Source organism: Natrix helvetica (assembly GCF_964273705.1).
Source record: "Natrix helvetica genome assembly, chromosome: 1".
In the NCBI taxonomy this organism is placed as follows: domain Eukaryota; kingdom Metazoa; phylum Chordata; class Lepidosauria; order Squamata; family Natricidae; genus Natrix; species Natrix helvetica.
Window position 1 is genome coordinate 131,281,714 of NC_138548.1, and position 26,890 is coordinate 131,308,603.

At 36.9% G+C, this 26,890-nt stretch overlaps 1 protein-coding gene across 1 annotated transcript in view; it reads right to left on the bottom strand.

Annotated features, from left to right (window-relative positions):
* The window catches only part of CNTNAP5 (contactin associated protein family member 5), a 407,927-nt gene that overhangs the window by 87,720 nt on the left and 293,317 nt on the right, over window positions 1-26,890 (bottom strand). The window contains exon 13 of the mRNA XM_081943815.1: window positions 21,317-21,517. Within this exon, the coding sequence (XP_081799941.1) occupies window positions 21,317-21,517 (201 nt within the window). The remainder of the gene's footprint in view (window positions 1-21,316; window positions 21,518-26,890) is intronic.

Sequence of the window (26,890 nt, forward strand, 5' to 3'; positions counted from 1 at the left end):
TCTTTCAGGAGTGTCCAATACCCAAAATCATGGTGTTCTTTTGAGCTATCTGTGAGTTTTGGAGATTGGAGGGATTGTTTTACAATAGCTTTATTCCTACCTGATTGGGTAGTTTCCAAAGATATTGCTGGGGAAAGATAAATAAGCTCTTTGAACACTTCAGTTAAACAAAGACAAACAAAGAAATACTACTAGATTTCTGCACATATGATTGTGCAACAGTTAAACTGAGTTTTTGCTACTTTTTTCCTACTTCAATTAGAATGACCTCAAGGGTGCAACTACAAATCAGAGTTTTTTTCCAATCATCAACAAAATAACTGAATACATAAACCTGAGCATTTTTGGAGTGTATGTGTGTAAATGGTATAATACTTTTTGGATTAGAATAATAACGCATGAAAGAAATTATTTGATGGTATTTGAGGAAGGTTTTTTTTCCTCAATCCTTTTAAGGATTTTCTTGGAAAAGCTATATTTTGTAAGGGATTGAATATGAAGCAAAACCACACAATCATAGGGAAAAAAAACCCTCATAACTTGAAGAAAGTTTAGCAAAGACTTTCAGCAGCCTATTCTCTATAAATACTAAATTTGTTCCATGATTTCATGCGCCTTACATTAGCATATCCCAAAGGTGATTTTTCAGGAGGCAACTGGACTTCCTTGTTTTTTCTTCGAAGACATTTCACTTCTCATCCAAGAAGCTTCTTCAGCACTGACAGGATAGTGGGGGTTTATATTCCTTGCAGACAGGTGGTAACCTGCATCCTTTTTAGATGGTCCTTGAAGCACTTGTAATCTGTGTCCCCAGGGTCACCCAAGTAGTGCTCCTGGTTCCTGTAGTCTGCATTTTCCCCCCCTCTGGAAATCCATTCCTACTCCCACACCATTCAAAGGGTGTTCATCCCAAATTGTATAACTAAAACTCTGTAGAGATTCTCAGTCAAGGAATATAAATCCTTCCATTCCCCACTATCCTGTCAGAGCTGAAGAAGCTTCTTGGATGAGAAATGAAACTTCTTCAAAGAAAAAACAAGAAAGCCCAGTTGCCTCCTGAATAAAAAAAGCACCTTTGGGACAACCATGACCTGCATGACTGAAAATCTCTACAGACTTGCATTAGTATGTTTATTCTAAAGTTTTGATTTTGACTGCAGTTGAAGGAAGCCTAAAATTGACCTATTCCTCACTACATAAACAGATTGTCCACCTGCACTTTCTCAGATTCTGCTGAATGTTCTCTTTAGATTAATGTCATAGGAACAATCAAATTCTACAAAATGTGAACTCTTTAAAACCAGTGAATTAAATAAAGGCAAATAGCCATTGTCTTCTAAAACTTTCTATAAAATGAGTACAAAGAAATAATTGATTACAGTTATTTTTATTAAGTCAAAGAAGGAACACAAAGTTGATCTCTCTCCCTCTCTCTCAAGTTGCAATAAGTTAAAATAAAATATTGTTCTTAGTTTTACAATACTTTTAATATTCCACTGAGAAAATAGTATGTTAATACATCTGAGTCTCCATTTAACTTTCATTCTAAAATACCTTGGGCACTTTTTTCTAAACTAATATAAAGTGAAAATAAATAAATAAATCAAAACAAACAAACAAACAAAACCCGTAGTCACAACAACAACAAACATTTGTTGAAAGTGTGTTCTAGGTAATACTTTAATTAAATAAACACATAAATTAATCTAAAATGAATTCTGTACATTCTTGTCCTTGCAAAGATAAATATTTATCTCTGGCAAACTTGTAGATACTTCACAGATAATGATTTTCCTATAATGAGTTTGTTCTCTTAAATCTCTAATGAGAAGTTTTAGAAGTTAGTCACAGGATGCATTTATGACAGCAGTTTGCAACAATTTAGTAGGCAGCTAAGCAACATCTCACTGAAGATTAATAGTTGTGTCATTTCAAGGTTCTGTGGCTACCATTTTAATTAATGACTCTGGGTGATAATAGTTTAGATATGTCTTCATATAGATAATTCCTTGCCAATGTACACTGTCCATGTTTTTAAAGCAATCTCTTTCCTTTTCTTACTTTTTCAAGGGAAAATATAACTGTTATCTGCTTTATTTTATGCCATTCCTAGCAAACCTAGCAATTGAATTGTAAAAAGTCTAAGGTTGCTGAGGGAATTAAATCTCGGTGAATTCCAGCATGAATACTCTAATCCATGCCCTTTGCTTCTTAAACAGTCTATCACAGTTCTCAGTTTTTTAAAAAATATATATTTTAAACTAAATATGGATGGAAAATGTTTTAGGTGCACATGTTTTGAATGACACAATGAGCACAGCAAAGTGACAAGAACTGGAAATAAATCCATCTGCACTTATTCTCCAAAACATATCAGGGAATACAGTTAAATGAATTGAACTGGGGCCAATTTTTTTGACAAATTTAAAAGCCATTTCTGTAGCAATAAAATTATATTCCTGTTACCATTTTATATTGATTACATCTGTTGATTACATCTTCAAACTACTGAATAACCCCAAGCCACTCATGACTAACACCTTAATTTTAATAAATTCTGTCTAAACCATTGTTTTCATCTATACAACAAAGCCTTAGTCAACTATTAAAGTTCTGAGTAGGTATGAAGGGTTGGCTACAAAAGTGGTCTAGAATTTGCCAACATGTTTCAGACACTTCAGCATTAACTCTTTGGATCCACCATTCACCCATAAAGATGCCTCAGGTTGAGCTCTAGTGCAGCCAACTTTTCAATATTTCATTGTGAAACATAGTCAAATGAATACATATACTGGCCTCATCCACCTCCCACAGGAGATAAACATTAAATACAGGGAAATGGACAAAATATATATTTGGTTCTTCAGTTTCTTTTAAACTAAGACAAGTTGTTGGATATTGAAGGAAATTGATCTAAAAACAGCTTTAACTCAGAGATCGTATTCTATTTTCTTCACTACCAGTTCATTAGCAGTTGCACACATATCTGGGCATGCACAGAACCTTCTGAGCATGCACAGAAGATCCTTGATGATGTCAGGATGGGTGGGCAGAGCCACTACTGGTTCGCCTGAACCGGTGTGAAGTGGCAGCATACCACCTCTGGTTTAACTAGTTTCTTATGTTATAAACACAGTATCTTCTCTGCATTGCTGTCTCTCTATATTGAATGCAACTTTGCCCCATACAAATCCTTCCATTCCCTGCCATTCAGTCAAAAAAAGAAGAAGCTTCTTGGATGAGAAGTGAAATGTTTTCAAAGAAAGAAACCAAGAAAGACCAGTTGCCATTTGAAAAAAAAATGTCTTTGGGATAACCATGACCTGGATGATTGAGAATTTCCATAGAAATTTGTCTCATATAGGTAGTTACTAGCACCAAGCCAACCTTGGCTGATCTGGAAATCTAAACAGGTTCAGGCATTTGAAAGTCTCAGTGACATAAACTAGACAGAAAGGTTAAACTAAAACCAAACTGGATGACAATGGTACTCTACTTCCATGTTGTTGCTGAAGAATTAAAGTATATAAACATGCCATGAAGACACCAGGAGTCTTCCTTGATTTGAAGGAAAATGTATCTACTTTCTAAAATCTCTGTGATTTCTATTTCCAATTGATGCAAAGCATTAAATGAAGCCCATTAAATTCTTAAACTGACTATTTTGTCATGTTCCATCTCCAACCTAATGTAGGAAGTTAGCACTCACCCTCTCCCAGAAGAGTGAAATGTTCTAGAAAATATTAAAAAAGGAAGAATATTATACCTACCTGGATGAGAAATGGAGAAAAATGTTCTTGGAAAGCAGCCCCCATTTTTGTTAACAGGACCAGAAAGACTGGTGCCAACCTATCTATAAGACAAAGACTGGACCATCTTAGCTACAAAAGATCTTCACCACCAGAGTGATAGGATTAGCCCTCACTCAAGATCCAAACCAAGACAAAGCCATTAAGCCATAATAGGAATTGCCCAAAGCCCCTTCATTACATCACCCAGCAAGATTTAACCAGGTATGGGACTCAAGACAACCTGGCCCAATGGGAGTCTGACAACCAATCAGAATACATTTCTTACACAGGAACAGGAAGCTCTAATGTGGGGCCCAAGAGAGGGTATAAATCTCTCTCTCTCTCTCTCTCTCTCTCTCTCTCTCTCTCTCTCTCTCTCTCTCTCTCTCTCTCTCTCCCCCTCCCTCCCTCTCCCTCCCTCCCTCCCTCCCTCCCTCTCTCTCTCTCTCTCTCTCTCTCTCTCTCTCTCACACACACACACACACACACACACACACACACGAGCTTGATTGCCCAGGACCACATACCATGTGGTCCTGTCCACCATTAAACCATCTTTCCAAATAGTCTACATGTTTCCAGTGTCTTCCTCCCCACTTGGAACTGATGGACATTTCTTCCAACATTAACATCTTCATAAATCCATACTTCGATCAACCACTTGCTTAGATGTGTGCTATATATTGAGTCATGTTTAGAGATGACCCCGAAGCCATATCTGATCCAAAAGGCATCAGTTACATTGTTACTCAATCAGTCATGTCATAATGGAATAATGTAGTTATCCACCATTATTTTTGGAGATGGCAAGTGAATGTCATATTTCAGTCTTAAACTAAGAGTTCACTGTAAGTATTCCTTACATGTCTGGAAGAAGTCATAAGTCATTCTTGGTATATATATATATTTTCTTCCTTTTTCTTTGTACATTTTTGCACTTCTATCCCTATTCTCTTTGTTCATTTTTTCTTCTCTCTTCATTGTTAGTCTATGTTTTTTTTTCTGTGTATGCTTTGTAAAATGTAATAAAATTATTAGAAACATAATAATGCATTTAACCAAGATTGACTGTTTATGAATGCCAACTGGGGGATTTATTATTAACTGTATGTTTTTTAAGCTTTCTTTTGACTTTTACTGTCTTGCAGTCCACTCAGAGCCACTTAGATTGGGGTGGATTACAAAAAATATGAAATACACTTTTAAAAATAAAACAATTACATTCACATTTATAATTGTGAATTTACAGGAAGATTATGAACTTACTTTAGATGAATTATTTGCCTCTGGATGTATTAACAGTTTTACAAGATTTTTGAAATCAAACCTAATCAGTTTCTGTCCTGTTCCCCCATACACTGAGGGCAAATAACATCCAAATGCTATGCTAGGTATGATTAAAACATTAAGAATTACCAAGTGGCCATTTTTAGTATCTTAAAATCAAATGACATTATACAAGTTAACATTTGACTTATTCTGCCTGAAAGAAGAAATTAAAGCTAGGGTGTCATGTTTGAATTAACAGAACAAGAAGATAATGGCTGGAAAAAGAATGAAATCAGTTTGTCCTTTTGTATTAAGCTAGTATAAAGGGATATAAAACATTGCAATATGTCTTTGAATGTACAAATGTCATCTTTGTCACCTAAGTAGTGTTGTCATTAAAGAACCATAATTGTCCTTTGGCTATTATTTTAAAAACATGAGGGATGAATTTAAATGTTTTCAACCACATTATATCAGGGCATTTTTATAGCTAATTTCTGGGCCTGTGAATTATTCATAACACACTTCAAACTGACTCTCTTGGATAAGGTAATTGACCTTGTCTGTATGAAGCACCAACTGCCTTGCTCTGTGATAATTAAATCTGTGATGTGGTCCATTACTTAATGAGAATGTCTTTTCATTAAGTTAGGTGATATATTATGGGTTTAAACTTGCTATCTAATTCTGCAATTAGGACTTGCACATTTTCACAATTTTGCAAAGGTCTACCTTTACAGCGGAGCATCTAGACTAGAAGATATATTGGTGTGGAACAACCTTCTGAAAAGTGTACACACCAACTATATGAATCACCATCTAGAAATAGCCTTGATTGCTAACTGCTCTGAAAAAAAGCTACCAATTAAAATTTAGGTTCTTGGCTTGGAATCTCCTTTAGGCCTCTTATAACCAGCCAATACTTTCACTCTAGGCTACAATTGTCAATCTAGGAGAAAGATTTTCCCACAAATAACACAGAACTACTGCAGGAAATTAGATTTCAGATGAAGCCATTGTTCTGGTTTTCCTTCTCTCACATCAATTGTATGGATGGGTTTTGTTTTCTGTGATTAGAAGGTGAACAAAGATGGGGACAATGTTGCTCTCTACAGATTCCCAGATAGCACGGCCAACAGTGGCGAAGTAGTTCAACAATTTCTAGAAAACTATACATTCCCCATCCTTGGTATAAATTTCAGACATACTGTTTTTCTGATCTTCCTTCTTCAGGAAGAATGGTTGGAGAAAAAAAAAACCTAGGAAATTCATATTGTATATTGAATCAATTTTTATTTCTCAGGATATTTTTTTAAATTTTGCTAATGATATTTAATAAAATGCAAAGGATATCCAATTTCTATTACTAAAAGTCAAAGAGCATATGAAAAAATGGGACTAAAATGAAATATAAAGAATAAGAATAAGTGAATGAAAACAGGTAGAATAACCAGCCTTAGAAATGGCAATGAAGATATTGAACTGGGAGAGATGGAAGGAAGACATGGATGACCAATGACAAGATGGATGGACTCAGTTGTGAAAGCCATGGGTGTACCACTGGGAAACTTGAAGGAAAAAGTTGGGGACAGATAATAATAGAGGATGTCTGTTTATGTGGTCACTAGAAGTTGAAAATGACTTGAAGTCACATAATCAATCAAACAGTTATTAATATATTCCCACCAAACATTAAATGCTAGTTATCTTTGTTTACTAAAGTGTGTTTTCCATCAGCTTTCATTCATCAAAATGAAATATAGCACAAGAATTCTTAAAACTGTCTTGCAAGAATGAACCCTACTTACCATAGCTTAATTAATATATTAGCATTTTATTTAAATTTATGTATTTATTCATTCATTGTTATTTCTCAAGCACTTTGGTTTTTATTATACAGTATTAAAATCATATTGGCACCAATGGATTTTTAGTAGAAAATATTGTTTCTGGTAAAGAGGACTTTTGACCATCTGAAATGCCTTTAACAATTAATGTTTGCAAAGTTAGAAATTATATGGAACATAACAAAACATAAATATGGTTTGGGACCTCTTCATAACTTGTAGAAAAATGAAATGATCAGTGACGTGCAGTCAGGTGAGGCAAGTGAGGCATAGCCTCACCACTCTCATCATGAAAAAAAAAGTAAAAGGAAAAAGCTGAGCTAAAAAGCTAAACTTCATCCTCCTGGTGCTGTGCAGGGCTTTGGGCAAAGGCTGGAGGGAAGGACCCTGGCTCGCTTGAGCTCTCCCTCCCCAAGAGTAGTTTGATTGCAGGCAGAGCCACGGTGTGGGGTCGGTGTGTCTGCTACAGCATGGCTCTTTGCCTGGCTTCCTGCCTCCTCCTGTGGTCTCCTCACTGGTGCTCTCCCTCCCCAAGTGTAGTGACTTCCTCCCCAGGCCCCCATTCATTTCTCTCTCACACACACACAGCTGGATAAAACTATATAAAAATCTAGCCCAGCTTCACTGATTACAAGTTTGAAAAGGCAACGTGGCTCCGCCTGCAATCAAACTACACTTGGGGAGGGAAAACACAAGCGAGCACTGAGGAGACCACAGGAGGAGGCAGGAAGCCAGGCAAAGAGCCATGCTGTAGTACACACACCTCTTTCTTTTGGAAGGCTTCCCTCCGGCTTCTCTGCCTCTCCTCTCACCCCAGCCTGCCAGCAGGAGGTGGTGGGTGGGCTTTATTGTGTTCCAGGCATTTCCCACCCAGACAGCAGGCTGCATTTGCAATGGTGGAGGTGTTTGGGAAAGGCAGCAGGGGAATGGGGGGGGGGATGGCAGAGGAGCTGCTTTCAAGCCACTGGAAAAGATATCCAATCCAACTTTTGTGTGTGGGGGGGGGTTGTTTGAGAGTGAGTGAGAGAGGGAAGGGGTAGGAGAGATAGTCCAATCCAACTTCTGTGTGTGTGTGTGTGTGTGTGTGTGTGTTTGAGAGAGGGGGAGGAAGGGAGAGAGGGAGGAAGGAGGGGAAGGAGAAGAAAAAGAAAAAGAAAGAAGGCGCAAAGGAGAAAAACAAATGCTGTCACTTTAAATTGGAACTGAGCATGCCTGGCTGTGGAATTCTGGGAGTTGAAGTCCACAAGTCTAAAAATATTTGAAACCCAGCACTGTGTCAGTGCCTCACCAGTCATAAACCTCAGCGCACGTCACTGGAAATGATAGATGTCTAAAGTTCGTTTTTAGAAAGCAGAAGAAAGCATAAAATGACTTTTAACTTGAAAAGTATGAATTACAAATGAGATTAATTTGTGGGGAAGGATGGTGTATATATGCAACTATAATGGGCTTTTAAAATATGTATTATAATATATGGGGTTATTTAAAAAATATTGTCTTATGTTATTATTGGAGTAAGGGTTATTCTTTATATTGGAAATCCTAACTGTATTTTAATTCACATTTTGGAGTTGGAATTACCACTTTATTTTTACCAGTTCATATGGTGTTTCCATTATCATTTAATTTTATTTTATTATATATGATTTTATTCAGTTTATTTTTCAGTGTGCTTTTGTCTTAAACTATTTGGAAAACTTCAGTTATTTAGTGGTGGAAATATTTCAATAAATAAATAAATTGTTATAAGCTACAGTGAATGTAAAATATTAATTTTTATACTGAATGAAAATTTAATAAACAAACAACATACAATACCAGGGAATTTTTATGTTGTAGTTGAAAATCCAAACTGTAAAATAATAATAATAATAATAATAATAATAATAATAATAATAATAATAATAATAATAATAATAATAATAATAATAATAATAATTCCCTCTGCGTGTGAGGGAATTGAAATGCCCAATGGCCAACTAATTAAATGCAACGAAAATGAAGCCTACAAATACTTAGGCATTCTGCAGTTGGATAACATCAAGCATGGAGAAGTAAAAAATATTGTCAGGAGAGAGTACACCAACAGAGTTAGGAAAATTTTGAAATCTAAATTGAATGGTGGAAATACAATCAAGGCCATAAACACCTGGGCAATACCAGTTATAAGATACACAGCTGGTATAGTTAACTGGACACAAGCTGATTTGGACATTTTAGACCGAAAAACCAGGAAACTAATGACAATGCACTACAGTTTACATCCACGTGGTGATATTGATAGACTATACCTACCCCGGAAATCAGGTGGCAGAGGATTATTACAAGTGAAGCAAATAGTTGAAGAAGAAAAACATGCACTGGCTGATTATTTAAAAGAAAGTCAAGAACATCTATTAATCGAAGTAAAGAACAAAAATCTATTGAAGGCCCAACATACGAAACAAGAATACAAAAAAGATGTGATAAAATTAAGAATGGAGAGTTGGCAGAACAAAGCATTGCATGGCCAATTTCTGGAAAAAATAAAAGATAAAGTGGACAGTGAAAAAACTTGGTTATGGTTAACAGCAGGTACATTAAAGAAAGAAACAGAGTCACTAATCCTGGCTGCGCAAGAACAAGCTATCCGCACAAATGCCATTAAGACCAAAATCGAAAAATCCTCTGATGATGCCAAATGTAGACTTTGCAAAGAGGCTGATGAAACTGTTGACCACATACTCAGCTGCTGTAAAAAAATCGCGCAGACTGACTATAAAATGCGGCACAATTCAGTGGCACAAATGATCCACTGGAATTTGTGCAAAAATTATAACATTAAAACAGCAACAAACTGGTGGGAACATAAGCCTGAAAAAGTCGTCGAGAGTCAGATGGTCAAGATCTTGTGGGATTTTCGCATACAAACGGATAAAATACTGGCGCATAATACACCAGACATCACACTGGTTGAGAAAAATAAGGTTACAATCATAGACATCGCAATACCAGGTGATAGCAGGGTCGCCGAGAAGGAATATGAAAAAATCGCAAAATACCAGGACTTAAAAATTGAAATTCAACGATTATGGCACAAACCAGCAGTGGTAATTCCAGTGGTAATTGGCACACTGGGTCCTATTCCAAAAGCACTGGAATTACATTTAAAACAGTTAAAAATTGACAAAATCACCATCAGTCAAATGCAAAAGGCCGCACTGCTTGGATCCGCACACATATTACGAAAATACGTTACGACGTCCTAGGCCCCTGGGTGGGGCCCGACTAGTAATCAATGCCAAATCCGGCGAAACAACTGGCCGCTGTGATACAATTCTGTTGATGCAATAATAATAATAATAATAATAATAATAATAATAATAATAATAATAATAATAATAATAATAATAATAATAATAATAATAATAATAATAATACAAACCAGATTCATGAACTGAAAATAGTTTTTCTTCCCTGTTTTACCACAGATAGGAACAAATAAAAATATTTAAAGGAATTGTGAAGAAGATGCACTGAAGCTAGTATACCATGAAGACTTACTGAGGACTGGAGAGACCAAACAAAGAACAGAAAGGAGTCATGGGAAGAAAAAGCATTGCATGGCCAGTACATTGAAACAAACAAACAAACAAACAAATAGCAGGCAAAGCAGATAATAACAAGACCTGGCAACGGCTAAGAACAGGAAATTTGAAGAAAGAGACAGAGGGACTAAGCCTTAAAAACAAATCCATACAAAGCCAGAATTAAGAGGACAACAGAAAGCAAGTGCTGCCTCTGGAAACAAGCTTAAAAAAAACAATGGATCACTGCTTAGCTTCTGCAAGATTGCACAGAGATGCCAAAATAGCAACAATAGTGCTTTGAAAGATATACAAGAAATACCATTTGCCTAATGGTGAACCATAAGCCAGAGAAAGAAATAGAAAACGTAGAAGCTAAATTTCTCTGGGATTTTAGAATTCAGGTAGACATGCACCACATAACACCCCAGACTTAATGATTGTCAATATGAAGGACGAAAACATCTGGATAGTGAATGTGACAATACCTGGAAAGAGCAGAATAGAAGAAAAAGAACTAGAGAAGATAACAAAATACAAAGACCTGCAAATAGAAATAGAACAATTGTGGCAAAAGAAAGCAAAGGTAAAGCCAATAGAAATAGGTGCCTTGGGTGCAATCCCAAAGCAACTGGAGCACTACTTGAACATCATTGGCAGTGACAAAATCACCATTGGTCAATTGGAAAAGACAGTTTTACTCAGAACAACTTCCATCCTGCAACAATACCTTTAACACTATCAATAATACACATCTGCCTATATCAGGTCTTTGGGAATAACTCAATAGGTGGATAAAAAAACCCAGTTTGAACATCTGGCTGACAGTGTGAAAAACTATAATAATAATAATAAGAAACAGGAGACCTTTTTACTGAAATTGCTTAGCCAAGTATGCCACCTGAGATTATTCATGTTGCATGCTTAAAAAACAAACAAACAAATGTACAGAAGGGAAAGAAATACATATTGTGGCATCACCTCTTCCCCTTCAGCTCTTCATATTAATGGGGTGATTGTACAGTCTCTATTGGTAAAGAAAATTGGAACCATTCTGTTTTTAATGGGAATTCTGACTTTATAAATGTTTCACCTCATGGAAGCACCATTTTTGCACCTTGCCCTCATCTGTCATGGCTCTGCTGGACACTCTTTGGATGACGAAGAGGAGGAAATAATACAACCAGGGGCTTCTAAGGATAACCATCCTGGAGGGGGCAACCAGCTCCGTCAGAGTCCAGGACTACACCTGACAGAGCAGATCTAGCAAGGCCCAAGACTCCTGCCTAAGCCCACTTCTCAGACTCTGAGGCTCACCCACCCAGGCCCAAGCAGAGGTGAATCTTAAGGATCTGAGGGCAGAGGACTGAGCTCCACAGGCCAGAGGGATCAGCCAAGAGACAGACTCTGGTGAATAACATGCACTGGATGGAGGCTCAACATGGCTGATTTATTGATCTCATTCCTTGGGAGAAATTGTTAAAAACAACCTTTCAAGTCTCAGCGCTGTTGTATTTTGCCTTATCATGCTGTGCTCTGAGCCCGGATTCCATTTCATCATGTCCCTTGGCTTTTCCCTTGGCTTTGTGGTTTGTTTATTGGATTCCTGGTCTCAACCCATGGAATGTAATCAAGGCTTGATGTCAAGCCTTGATTACATTACAGTAGTCATCTTTAACTATAGATAAAAATGATTCTTTGCTTCTAAAAGTGTATATATCTCTGGACTGTGGCAACCAGCCAGTTTGCTTTCATGTGGCTTTCAGCTAGCAATGGAAAGAAAGAAAGAAAGAAAGAAAGAAAGAAAGAAAGAAAGAAAGAAAGAAAGAAAGAAAGAAAGAAGGAAAGAAGGAAGGAAAGAAGGAAAGAAAGAAAGAACCTCATGCAGATAAGTTCCTCCATCTCCATGAAATACTAGCTGAAAAGATATGACTTCTGAGTATGCACAAAAGCCATCATAATGAGAGAAACAAAGTGTTTTGGCCAGCTCACCAAGTAGAAAATGCCATGGCATACCAAAAGACTATTTCACTCGAAGTTTCAGCAAAGTAAAATCCTTTCCTGTAGTTGATCTGCTCCATCAACACATTTGCCCAACAAGAGGTGATAAGTGAGTCTTCACAAGACTTGGTGCACCATAAAAATTGAAGAAAACTAGATCAGAAAGCAATGCCATTTTTTTTTTGCACTGCATTCTGGCTCAATAACCATTTGCTGCAGCAATTTCTTTCTAGTGGCCTTCTGTCTTTTGGACACCCCTTATTAATTGCCCACATATAGTCTTTGACTTCCAGCCATTGTTTCAACTATTGCAACCATTTAAAATTACAACAGCACTGGGGAATTTTTTTTTATGACTGATCCTCACTCTTACAGCCATCACAGCATCCCCATGGTTATGTGATCAAAATTCAGACACTTGGCAACTGGCATGTATTTATCATGGTTGCAGCAGGCTGGGATCATGTGACTACCATTTGTGACCTTCCCAGACAGTTTCTGCCAAGCAAAATCAATGGGAGAAGCTGGATTAGCATAAGGCTGCATGTTTTGCTTAATAACTTAATAAGTTATAAGTTAATAAATTAAATAACTTAATACGTTATTTGCTTAAAAACTGTGGCAAAAAAGTGGCACAATGGTACAACTCACTTAAGAAATGTTTTGCTTAGTAATGGAAATTTTGGTTGAGGAGTACCTGAATTTCCATGTCCCACTCTCTGGACTTGATCCTTGCATTGCAGCTGCCTTTGCCTTAAGCAGAAAACTTCAACAGCGCCCGGGAAGCCCTTAATTTGTCAGTGTGAAAGATCAGATCTGACCTTGGGAACAGAACAGGAATGAACAAGCAATTAAGGGGAAAGATGAATAAGCCCACTTTAAGGAGTGTGTTGGCTGGAATCATTAGGATGCTGGGCTAGAGGTTAGTAGTGATAATGAGTGTTGCTGTGGGTTTGGATGAGTACCCATCCTTTGCTCCAACTTCTGCCAGGAACATGAAAGAAGCCTCCATCTGGGACTCCCCAGCAACAGTAATGCCACCAGCTAATCCTTTCAATCTGGAAGTCCCTCAGTGCTTCCAACACAAGTCAGATGTGAGACCCCACTGTGATGTGGTGTGGTGCAAAGAGGGAAAGCAGCTTTCAAATTATATTGTAATTATACTTTTTTTAATCATAAAAAGTATTCCTGGAATCCCTGCCACAAACCTGTTTCTTGACCTTGTCCACCTGAAGGGGCTGACAGTCAATAAGTAAAGCTTGCCAGATGAATATTAAACATAACATTAGAAAATGGAAGAGTGGAGAGGGAATATTGTACAGTCCAGGAACTTTTATCACATTTGCTTTCCCATCAGTAAATTGCCACCCATAAAATTGCCTCATTAATTGATACAAGCTGAATAAAAGGAAAATAGAAATAGAAATACTTCCTACTGTAGACAAAACCATTGTGAGATCTTTTTCATGAAACATGGGATCCTTAACTTGCACATTAATTTGATTGAGTCTCAGTTTTGATAAAGAGAATTCAGATATTTCACTTGGCAGGGGAGGATTCCAATGTGTTTCTTTGTTGTTATCCTTCAATCTGCCTAAACTTGAATATATTAATAAAAATCTCTAAAGAAATTTATTTCAAAGCCTCTCTTAATAGAGAAACACTAGAAACTTTTGGGGTCTTTGGGAGAATTCAATGACAACATCCAAACTCAATCTAAATGCCCCCCCCCCTCCAGTCTTTTTCCATTATGTTTTGGTATAATTCATAAAAGTCCATTATTATTTTTCCAAAAAGTATTGTACCATGTTTAATATGCCTTTTTTTCTAAATCTCTCAAAGGAGATTTTTTTTTAAAGGAGCATTTGTTGTTGTTTTTTCCCTTTGAAGGCATTTGAAGAGAGCTGAAGAAGCTTTTTGGATGTGAAGCAAAATGTCTTCAAAGAAAAAAGACAAAATCCAGTTGCCTCTTGAAAAAAGCACCTTTGCGACAAAAAAGGTAATATTTGTAAAAAGGTGTGTGTGTGTGTGTGTGTGTGTGTGTGTGTGTGTATTTATGTGTATATAGGCTAAGACATCTCCATGTCAACAAAAGGATTAAGCCACAAATGGTACTAAACTGATAAGTATGAGCACTTAACCAGCCATTATTTCAGCTATGAAAGAAAACAATATTTTGCCACAGCAATTCTGAACAGATTGGACCATTTTAACTGGACAGAAGTGATTTCATGAGCAATTTGTCAAAAAGCAGACCTGAATTCTGCAGCTCAAGGTCGATCTTTTAATTCTAGAACCAAGAATACTTTGTTTATTTAAATTTCAAGTATAAATTACCTATCAGGCCCTATTGAATATTTTATAACAATATACTTTGGTGTTATATATGACACTCTGTGAATCTTATATCTGTGATGCTGTAGGTATGAAATGTTTTCCATGTCTGAAATGTATTTTTTGAAGTGCTTATTAAAATGGTTTTGATAATATACAGAAATGTGACACTTAGTTCTGAATTCGTAAACAGACTCTTCTTCTCTTGATGCTTCTAAATATAGTTAAGATCTGGTACTTAAAGTTTAGAGTCCCAAAACACCTAGGTTTTTGAGAATGTGGTAAAACAGATATTCACATTCAACAATTAGTGTTATTTGGGTTAAGCAAGAATTGAACAAACATTATAATTAAATGGCTAATTTAGTCTATATATAGTCTCCGGGTTTAACCTTTCCTCCTGTTTGGTTTTAAATTCACTGCAGATTTCACACATTTCCAAATCACTGTACTTTAAAAATATGTGTAAATGTGTGCTAAATAAACGTGAAACAACTGCTTCTTCTGGCTCCGTTGTGGTCAGGAACTCAGTTCTCCTCAGCTGGTTCACCAAACTCCAAAAATATATATCAACAATTGGCTTTTATGATACAAACTGGCTTCAGCACACTCCTGCATATAGTCAATTTTCTGACTATATATTCCATGTGTAAAATCTTAGAAAGCTGTACTAAATTTTACCATTCTTCAATTTTTAGAATCGCCGTGCGAGAATTTATGTCTGCACTAACCTATCTTCTTTTTCAGCAAGTTATGGACTAATAGCCACTAGTGCTAGAATCTTTTAATTTTAAATCTGTGCTCTTCTGTGTCATCTGAGAAGCCAGCCGGGAGTTATAAATTGCAAGGTTCCTTGGCTTATGATGTCCTTTCAAGGTACAAAATGACTGTCTGTGCAAGCACTTTAGTTGCAACGTTTGACTTGGACAGCCTATAAAAGATTGTCTTTCTTTGGACAACAGCCAGATCCAATTATGTGTGTCTGCTTTCCAGCTGATTCTACTTGTAATGAATTGATCTATCTCCTTCCATCTGCTTGGTCAACCTGAATTTCTCCTTACATTATATGCAGCAATTAAAAATCTTAGAATATTGGAAAGCACAAAGCTGGAGAAGGCTGTTCTGGTACAATATAAAACTAGCATCTTCATTAGCATCTTATGTACTCTAAAATATTCTGCGAAGATATCTTCTCTATTGGATTGTTCACATTCAGTGACTTTTCCTTTATGGAGACCATTGCATCATCCAACATCATATAATACATGCCTTGTAGGCACCATTGCCAGATCCTAAGCACTGGGACTTTTCTGCTATGGTGCCCTCTTTGCAAAATACCTTTCCCCCAGAGTAAGATTGGCTTCTTCACTTTTGACCTTTGGAAGGTCTTCAAAATCTATCAGATATTCATATTCCAGCAGACCAGGGAAGAATTGAGATGACTCCTGTATTATTAACATCTCCTCACCTAATATGTCTTCTTCAGGGGCGGGTTGCTTCCGGCATTACTGCCGGAAGCAGTGCATGCAAAAATTTGCCCATAAATAGGTCTGTGCATGCGCAGAACGTTAAAAATGGGGGGAAAATGTACAATGAAAATTGTTCTGTGCATGCGCAGAACCGAAAATCAAGATGGCGCCACCATAGGAAAACCAGTTTGGGAGCGTGGCAGGTCTGGGTCGCTGCCAGTTCCAGTGACCCAGGCCACCAAACCACTACCAGTTCAGCTGAACCAGTCTGAACTGGTAGGAACCCACCACTGGTCTTCTTGTTCAGCTTCATTTTTGTAGGTTTTGAATTTTTTACCATCATAATAATAATTTACTACTTATTAATTTGACTGTTTTTAGCTTTGTTGTAAATCTCCCTATATAAAATTGACCAAAAAAATCCAAAAAACAAATATTATCAACAATTATCAAGTTGTTCTTTCCAGTTTTTTAAAAATATACTTTTATTTTATTTGTATAAAAGTACAAGAGAGAGGGGGGGGGAAACCCCTACAGTTCACTTACATAAACCAACATTTCCTTAAAATAGGAAATCCGATGGGAAATTAATCATATGAACTAGTGTAAATTAATATATTCACAACTAATATTCAGTAAGAGGCATGTGACTGCTGCATAATTAATGGAAAGACTGTCTATCATAATGCCTACAAATTTTCTATGTCCTATAATTAAAAAAAGGTGAACATCTACAAAAACCAGTGAATCGTTCACTTAAACACAGAACCATATATTATAGGTTTCAAATATTGCATTTGAACAACCTCAACAATTAGTTGAATCCACCCATCACATCCCGAAAAGCTTCATCAATCTACATAGACCAGATTAAAATATCACACAAGCATAAAAGCATGGTAACACTACAGCAAACCTTTAGCCACTGCAAGACGGTGAAAAATATTTTTTCAAGAATCTTTTTCCAAATTACCTTGTTGCGAAATTACATCTTGCAAGTTGTTAATCAGTTTAAGAAGTGGTAACATGTTCCTTAGCTGATCCCCTTGCAAATGGATAACGTTAATATGAAATTTGCTTGAGGGACATACTCTGTGAATTCTAGTGTAGCCTAAATTCATGGGTATGTTTCTGTGGATTGGGATTTAATAATTGCCTTTTGGGTTTATAATGTATTGTAATTCCTGTGTTAAAAATCACAACGGGGTATAAATTGAGATTAAACTATATTTAGATAATAGGGTTTTAGGGGAAGCATCGAATAGGCATATTTGAAGGAGGAAAATGCAATGAAATTAGTTACCAAGAAAATGTAATGGATCTGTCCATGAAACCTCAAGAGTCAAATCTGATTTGAGGAAAAGTTTATCAATCATGTATTTAACTGTAATTTTTTTTTCTATGGACATATAAAGAAAGTATTGATTTGAATGATATATGATAAGAATCCATCCTATGACTGAAACACTTGTGGAAAAATATGTCCACCTTCAGCACCCCTTTAATGCTAACAAAACTTTCACTCAGTGAAAAGCAATGTCCCTCGACAGTTTTCATTACATCAGAGGAAATCTGCCTATTTTAATTTGGTTTATTTTAAAACCATTGTTAGGTTTCTTTTCATTTTAAATTATTTTTATTTGCCTAATATTTACTGTATCCTTTCATAGATTTATGATTTTAAATACAGTCTTCAACAAAACATATTATCACAGATACTTTGGATAACACGAATTTAAATCTCTTTTTCATGCAAAGTGAACTCAGTGTATAACACCCATCAATGAACAGAATAAAGAATATGGATTTTCTTTTTTAATCATTCCATATTGCTACTACTATTTTTATGGGGGGGAGGGAAGATATTTTGGTTTGAATGTCAAAATTCTTATGGTGTCAACAACATGCTTTATTTTTATTTTTGGACAAATAGTAAAAAAAACTTGATTCCAAAGCCTGTCTTCCTTCCTTCCTTCCTTCCTTCCTTCCTTCCTTCCTTCCTTCCTTCCTTCCTTCCTTCCTTCCTTCCTTCCTTCCCTCCCTCCCACCCTCCCTCCCTCCCGCCCGCCCGCCCGCCCGCCCGCCCGCCCTACTGACTGACTGACTGACTGCTTGCCTGCCTGCCTCAGCAACCATCTTTCTGAACCAAACTATCTGTGTCCCGAAATGTGGATGGACAGAAGACATTTCTACATGAAATCCTCAATTCTCCCCTCAAAGAAGCATTTGCATGGCCTCCTAAATTCACTGAGGAATTTAGAGCAGAACATATGAGAAGAAATAGAAAACAAACAAACAAGCATCAATGGTGACAAATTTTTTGGGGATTTAATGTTGATAGCAGCAAGGCAGACCCAATGCAGAAGTGAGGAAGATTGGGTAAAGAACTGAAGAACTAAGACATGCACATCCAACACCAATAAGTGCTAAACAGTTTAAGATACTGCAAAGGGGAAAAAAATCCTGAAAGCTATTATAATGCATAGACTAGAACAGTTTTCCTTATCTTGGTTTTCTGTGGTAACTTCTGCTACCTAGCAAGATGAAGAAGGCATCAAATTGGGTGAATTAGAGCAAGATGAAAGCAAACTAAGAGCCCAGAGTAAATAATATCTACTAAGTCAAACAACAAAGGAAAGGATAAAAGAAAGAATATATAATAAAGGTATTCCTTGATTTACAACCATTCATTTGGCAGCCATTCGAAGTTACAACAGCAATGAACACTGATCAGTATCACTGCAGCATCCCAGGTCACATTATCAAAATTTGGATGCTTGGCAACTGCCATGTACTTATGGCGGTTGTAGTGTCCTAGGGTCATGTGTTCCCCCTTTTGCAACCTTCTGACAAGCAAAGTCAATGGGGAATCCAGATTCACTTAACAACTGTGTTGTTAACAATTGCAGTGATTAGCTTAACAACAATGGCAATAAAGGTCGTAAAATGGGGCACAATTCACTGAACAACTGTCTTGCTTAACAGCAGAAATTCTGAGCCCAATTGTGATTGTAACCCGAAGACTACCTGAAAACAGCATGCTTTCAATGATCATATTTGTTCGAGCCCCAAAATAGCTTATTTATGGCATACCTCAATCTGAGCATCTTGTTGCAGTGTAAGATACACAGAGCTTTGATTAAATAAAGGCTAAAAAGGTGACTATTAATTCATCACTTTGAACTTTGAAAATATCTGTCCCATTTTCTGAAGAACCACTTATGTATATCAGTTCAAGCATTTTCTGGTAATAACATACTGTAAGCCATTTAACGTTTCTCCTTTGATGACAATTATGTATTTGCATTACACATTTCTTGATTCCTTCCATATAAAACGACTTTAAAAATATGCAAAAAACCAACAGCAACCAAGTGTCAGCTTCGCTGGGAAGAAACAAGGCAGCATGAAGAGGTTGTAGGCAATCATTCTCAAAATGAAAAATTTAATTAGTCAAGTGATAATTACATTGTAGAAGATGCATCTGACAGCCATTAAATATTCTCAGAAGACGGGAGACCATGTTTCATATAACAACACCTGATGTAGACAACTGACAGATACTATTTGGGATGATAGCATGAAAATTATCATGTGAAGCACATGTAAAATAACTTTTGACACATCATTATTGGTCTTTTATTTTATTTTTCACCACTTTAGCTTGGTTTTCTGATTAAGCTGCAGAGCTTAGATCTGATTTCACTTTTTTTCTTTAAGACTTAGAGCTAACTTAATGAGCCAGTTAAGGAAGCAAAGCCCTGTTTGATCTAAGAAAAGTTCAGCCAGTTTGGTCAAGAAGTTAAGGCTAGAAACCAGGAGATTATGAATTCTAATCCCACTTTAGGCATGAAAGCTGGTTGTGTAACTTTGGGCCACTCATTCTCTCTCTCAGCCCAACCCACTTCACAGAGTTGTTGTGGAGAAAACAGGAGGAGAAGGAGTATTAGGTCTCTGCCTTGAGTTACTTATAAAAATAATGAATATGAGATAAAAACAAATAAAGAAAAAAATTGGTTTTGTTAGACTAATATCGAATCCTTTGTGATATATACTTAATATTTCAGTCAAAACCATCTCAAGAGTTCCTGATTTCAGCTGCCAAGTATTAAATTGCAAATGTATAATAACACATTTTTCATAAACATGTCTAGCTTCATTTTGGGGAAAAAACTCATCTATCTCTTTAAGAGCTCTTCCAAGTGGTAATTACATGCTAATTAGTTGTAAGTGTGAAGAGTGCTTATAACCATTCTCCTTTAATGATTGAAGTTCTGTTACTCCCCATAATTATTAGCTATTCTGCCCCATTGATTACTTAGAAAGAGCTTTAATACTGTCTGCTACAAATATTGAGAAGACTGTATTTATTTAAATGAAGAACATGAGCAGTCATAAAATAACTAGTGTTTCTGTATCTCTTTGCTGTCTTTTAATGGGTCAGCTGGATTTTTCAACATGGATATGTTAACCCTCTGTAAGAACAGTTTTGATTTATGCATGGTAACATCAATAGTTTTTATTTATAATTATAAGATTCTGTTTTCTTTTTCACTTTCTCTTAATTTGTCTTAAGTAGGTGGAGCAAGTTGACCATACAGAAGTTGCTTTTAAAAGATCACACTATTATGTGTCACTAACCTAAGGTAGTATTTGCTATTAAGACATTGCTTTTTAAAATGTTTTATATTATTTTGTACTTCCTATCATTTTGCATTGATATCATTGTATTATTACCGTATTATATTATTGACTTGGGACCAGTCACTCTATCTAAGTTCAACATCCATCACAGGGTTATTGTGGTGGAGAAAAAAAAGAGGAGGAAGGAGTATTAGGTATGTTGGGCATTTTGAATTATTTATTAAAGAAATAATAAAGGCAGAATATAGATAAATAAAATTAGCCATGCTCTCATTTCAATTGTTTGATCTTATCGGATAATATGTATATTACTATATTGCAGACACTAAAACATTAAAAATAAAAACAAATGACCAAACAAAAAAACCAGAAAGACTTCAACAGATGGCACTTACTTGGGGAATTCAGCAGACGTGACTTTTTACAACGGTAAATTGTCTCCTGTTCACAATATTCAGCATTATTTGTTATTGCTTCCAGCTGATCCCCACTGCTATTGTAACTGAAGTTCATGGTGTATGGCTTCCGAGGATCAAATCCGTGGACATGAGTCAATTCTGTGTTATTGTGCTGCACCACTGTCCAGATCTTGTCTTCTGTGGTGAAATGAAAGGGAAAAGAGGTAAGAAAGTGAGTGGGGTTTTTTGTTTGTTTGTTTGCTTGCTTGTTTCATCTGAAGGTAGATATTTCTGTTACGTATGTATATTGGGTCATGGAATATGAAAATAAGTATCTTTGACAAAAGTGTTAATTCAAAAGAAGGAATAATTTAATCTTTCTATTTTTAAACTAAGATATCCAACAAAACTGGAACACCCAGCAGTCCAAAGAGATTTACAAGTAAACCCCAATTGGATTTTCAAGAGAGATGCTGCTATAGCAGAAACATTAATAGGATTTTCCTGATTATTTTTGGCAAAAACAAAAACCCCATAAAAAACACATAGACATTGGTTTCTATAGCAAAGATGTGGTGAAAAATAATGATAGCTAGATAGATAGTTATTATAATAGCTAGATAGCTGATGGATGGATGGATGGGTGGGTGGGTGGGTTGGTGGACAGATGGACGGACGGACAGACAGACACATAATTTTTACTGTCCAACACTCCCCACAAGGAGATAATTGAGATCCCTGGAGCAGACCGTTGTTCTGGCTGACTTTCAGATGGAAACAAAAAGCTTTGTCACTTATGCTACTAAGTGGTGACCTCAAGGACCCTTGGCTGATGGCAAGACAACACCACACTTTAGTTTTAGTGCAGTGGAAAATATATTCTGTCCTTTCATTTTAGGAGTAAAGTGGAATTGATTTTCCCTTTCTGTTATTGGCTTCTTTACTATAATAAAGAGGAAGGAGGGAGGGAAGGAGAGAGGGAGGGAAGAAAAGAAGGAATATAGCAAAATAGAAAAAATGAAATAAAAATAATGTTCATTTTCACACAGGATTTTAAGATTGACAATAATTTACCATTTCCCAACACAAAACTCCCCTTTCCTTTATTGTTCCCAAGTAACTATTATTCAAAACCATTTCAGGCTTTCAGGCAGCTCACACTTAACAAATGAGATGCATCACTTCTTTATATGGTCTGGCTTGGCTACACTCATATATGTCTATCTGAAATCTCCAATGGACTACTGCAATGTGTTCTTCCTGGGACCCCAAATGAATTTGGAAATTTCAAATCCCCCAAATAACTTTGGAATATTGCTATTTGAATTTTGTTGGGTTCTGTATTTATCAGTATCTTTGGTTTACTGAAATGTGTTTCAATGATTGGCTAGTTTCATTGTTTCCAATATTGATATATAAATGTGAGCTCTTTTTGAGGAAAAAGAAAAAATAAGGATGAAAATCCCCTGGATAAAATCTTTCCCATCCTCTCTCATCTCCCCCAAAGCATCTAAGTCTTCCTAAAGTCCTTGCCATACATTGTGTCAATATAAAACAAATAACAAACCTCAACTGGGGACAAGGTAAAGTAGCTTTTTAAATGTTTCATTGGTTATGATCAGTATAGGGGATACAGTTAGAAACATGAAATTTCTAAACTGGGATTGAAGAAAGAGGCTCATGAAAATGCATTGAGTTAGAGCTGGAAGCTTGTGACCAGACACAACAGGGATTTAAAGTGACCAATGAGATCTGGGCACTCAGATGATGGCAGGCTGGGATCCTGTTCGATGTGATGGATATGATGGCCAAAGTTGCTGAGGATCTTATTCACTTACTAGAGAGCAGCCATGGTGAGGCTGGTAGGTTAGGAATGCTGGTGAAACACTATTGCAGTTTGTTGGTTTGGAGAATCATGAGCAGTGGAAGACTGAGTACCAATGAGTAGATCAGAGGTGTCAAACTCAAGACCCGGGGCCCAGATCCATCCTGTGGGATGCTTAAATCTGGCCCATGGCCACCCTGGAAACAGCAAATGGCCAGCCTGTGATGCCTCAGCTAGACATAATGGAGCTTGGGAGGGCCGTGGCCCTTGCGAGCTCCATTCTCACTGGCAGAGGGTTGCAGGAGCCCACTGCAGCCGAAAATGGAGCTCAGGAGAGCCATGAGTGGCCCTTGCAAGGTCTGTTTTTACTGGCAGAAGGCTGCAGAAGTCTGTAGCAACTGAAAACAGAGCTTGGAACCCTGTTTACACTGGCAGAGCACTTGGGCCACCACAGGTGATCCCGACACGAGTGACATCAAACTGGCCACGCCAACCTTAGTCATTATTGTTGTTGTTCTTGTTGTTGTTGTTGTTATTATTATTATTATTATTATTATTATTATTATATTAAATTTATAACCGCCCCCTCTCCCCGAAGGGACTCGGGGCAGTGTACAGACACCACATTAAAACCTAATATAAAATAGATACACTTAAAAACCAATTAAACAATAAGGCTGTACAGGGTAATAAAAGTTAAAAATTAGCTTAAAACAACCCCAAAAATTTAAAAGTACAGAATTGAGGGACTAGATCGGGATTAGGCCAGGCCCGCTAAACTAAACAGGTGGGTCTTGAGCATCTTACGGAAGGACCGGAGATCAGTGATTGTTCTGATGTCACGGGGGAGGTCATTCCAGAGGGTCGGGCCCATCACAGAGAAGGCCCTACTCCTGGGCATCACCCGCTGGCACTGCCTTGTGGACGGCACCCGGAGGAGCCCCTCCCTGTGAGAGCGGATCGGTCGAAGGGATGTATGGGGCAGGATACGATCCCAGGGGTGTCAAACTCAATTTCATTGAGGGCCACATCAGGCCTGTGTTTGACTTCGGGGGCTGGTGTCATGCCCACACCAGCCCCCGAAGTCAAACACAGGCCTGATGTGGCCCTCAATGAAATTGAGTTTGACACTCCTGGAGTAGATAGTTGGTACAAGAACCAATGTTTTGGACCTAAGAAGCTGAGTGTTAATCAAATGCAACTCCCTGGGACACATGCTGGTTGATGAGGGTTGGGTGATGTGAACTGGATGACTAGTGGTTCTCAGAACCTAATGTAGCTCCTTGGAGATTGGGAGAGATTAATTTTATGGAAACTGAAGGGCAGGCAAGAAGATTCCAGTGCGGACAAGGAGAAGCATAGCTAAGCTAAGCTAGAGTCCCACTGTAAATATGCACAACTCCATATTAAGGCTTAAATTTAGTGATAAGTTTGACTTATTTTTCTGTTGACATCACATCTACCCAATGCCAAACTGCCGTTTTCTAAAGTATAACATGACTTAACACAGATTCATCTTGCATGCCAATCATAACTGGATTAGGAGGCACTCCAAATGCATTTTAGATCACCTATTGTTTGGACTACTGTTGATGCACAAGGACATACTGTGAGGGGGTATCCTTGAAGACCATTCAGACCTACAACTGATGTCAAATCCAGAGGTTACCCCTCGTTTAGTCCCTTTAAACACCTTTACTTATGGGTGCAAATTAAAAAGATAGTTGTCTCCTATGAAGCTCTTCATAGTTTAGAGTCTAAATAACCAAAGGATTGCTTCACTTTGATTATTTCTGTCCCTCTGATAAAGTCTTGCAGAGTCATCATGCTCCAGAGAGCATTGTCTTATGGGACTTCTCTGTGACCATTCCTGCCCTCTGGAATAGCACTCCTACATATGTCTCCAACCTGATAGTCATTTAGGGGAGTTTTTTCAGCAGACCTTGGGGGAGAGTGATCTGCAGTGCTGCATTTGATTTTATGTTTCATATAGTACATAATTGCCTTGGTATTTCCCTGTCATGATTGCTATTTGTTATTTGTTTGATTAAGATTTTTATCTGGTTCTGATTTGAAATCATAATAACACCTCTTAAATAGCATCAGTAAGGACAAAATCACCATCGCTCTATTTAGAACAACTTACATTCTTCAACAATACTTTTAATGTTATTTAATAACAACCTCTGTCTATCCCAGGCCCTTGGGAAGGACTTGATAAGCAGACAAAAATGCCACATGCAGCTTAAATGTCTGGCTTTCTGTACGACCAACAACAACAACAATAACATACACTGCCTTGCTATGTTGACTAATAAATTAAGCAAATAAATGAAAAAGTCCAATAACATGTTATAAACCTTTGCATTTTTCTGGGGACAAGGACCATGAATTAGGTTATTAGATGTTCAGAATCTAATCTGAAATCTGCAGCTGTTATGGTGTATATTTGGCCTTCCTATTCCTTTAGATCAGAAGTGGGTTGCTCCCTATGTTTAATGGATAATTAGTGACCATATCCTTAATTGTAAAAACCACCGCACAAAAACTTGTAACCAAACAACATGCTTGATGAAATTCTGTGTTTTTCTTACTTCCCTGCTCTTGTGCTGTATGTGTTGTTTTGTTTTTTTAAAGAAAAATAAATAAACATTTTTTTAAAAAAAGAAGTGGGTTGCTCCCGATTCGGCCCAGTTTGGTCGAACCAGTAGTGGAATTCAGGCCTGGGTTGCAGAACCGGCAGCAAACTAGGCCTGCCATGCCCCCAAACCGGTTCTCTCGCCGCTGCTGGGTTGCTGACATTTTGGTTGTTAGTGACTGCACATGCACAGTTCACTGTAAATTGTTCTGCGCATGTGTGAAGAGCAATTTACATTGAACAGCGAATGAGTGTGCAGTGTTGTGTTGCATGCAGGTTGCAAACCGGTAGTAAAACCAGCAGCAACCAACCCCTGCTTTAGATACATATTTTTTTGCATGCAACTAAAAGAAATGTACCACTTCTCTGTACATTTACCTTAATACTTATCATTTTGAATGTTCTTTTCTCTATTCCACTTGATTTTCTATCAATTTTCTCAAATATAGGATATTTTATGTATTTTTCTAAATATACAGTATATTAATATTAATTTTGGAAGATTTTCCAAATATATTCTAGCAGCCATGATCAATAATTTACTGCATTCACCACTGTAAATCAAATGGTAGCTCAAATCATTTGAGGCAAAACAAATGCATTACATATTTCCTTTACATATCTACTGCTGAAATAACTCTCAAATATCTCATACAGAATTAGAGGTAATTTTTTTAAAAATTTATATTTTAATGTGAATGCTTTTCTAATCAATATGCAGATGAATATATAGCTATCTTTCAATGTGTATACTTCAACAGGATGTAATGTAAATTCTCTGATCAAGAAATACATATATTAAGGAGAACCTTGTATACATATTTATATGTTCGTGCAAATAATGTCCCAAAATACATTATATTTAAGAAATTTGATTTTTAAAATATGTACTGTATTAAACCATTATCTCTTGGGAGAAAGAAACATGAATTTATGCACTGATAATGAAACAGAGTAACAAAAACTTTAAGAACCCTAAATAAGAACCTATGCTCTCCATCCCACTACTCTATTCCCCAATTTTACCACATTCAGCAGCCAGAAAAGAGATGAAAGTGGGGAGTGTCATTTAGAAAAAAAGCTAGAAGAATGCTGAAATTATAAAATC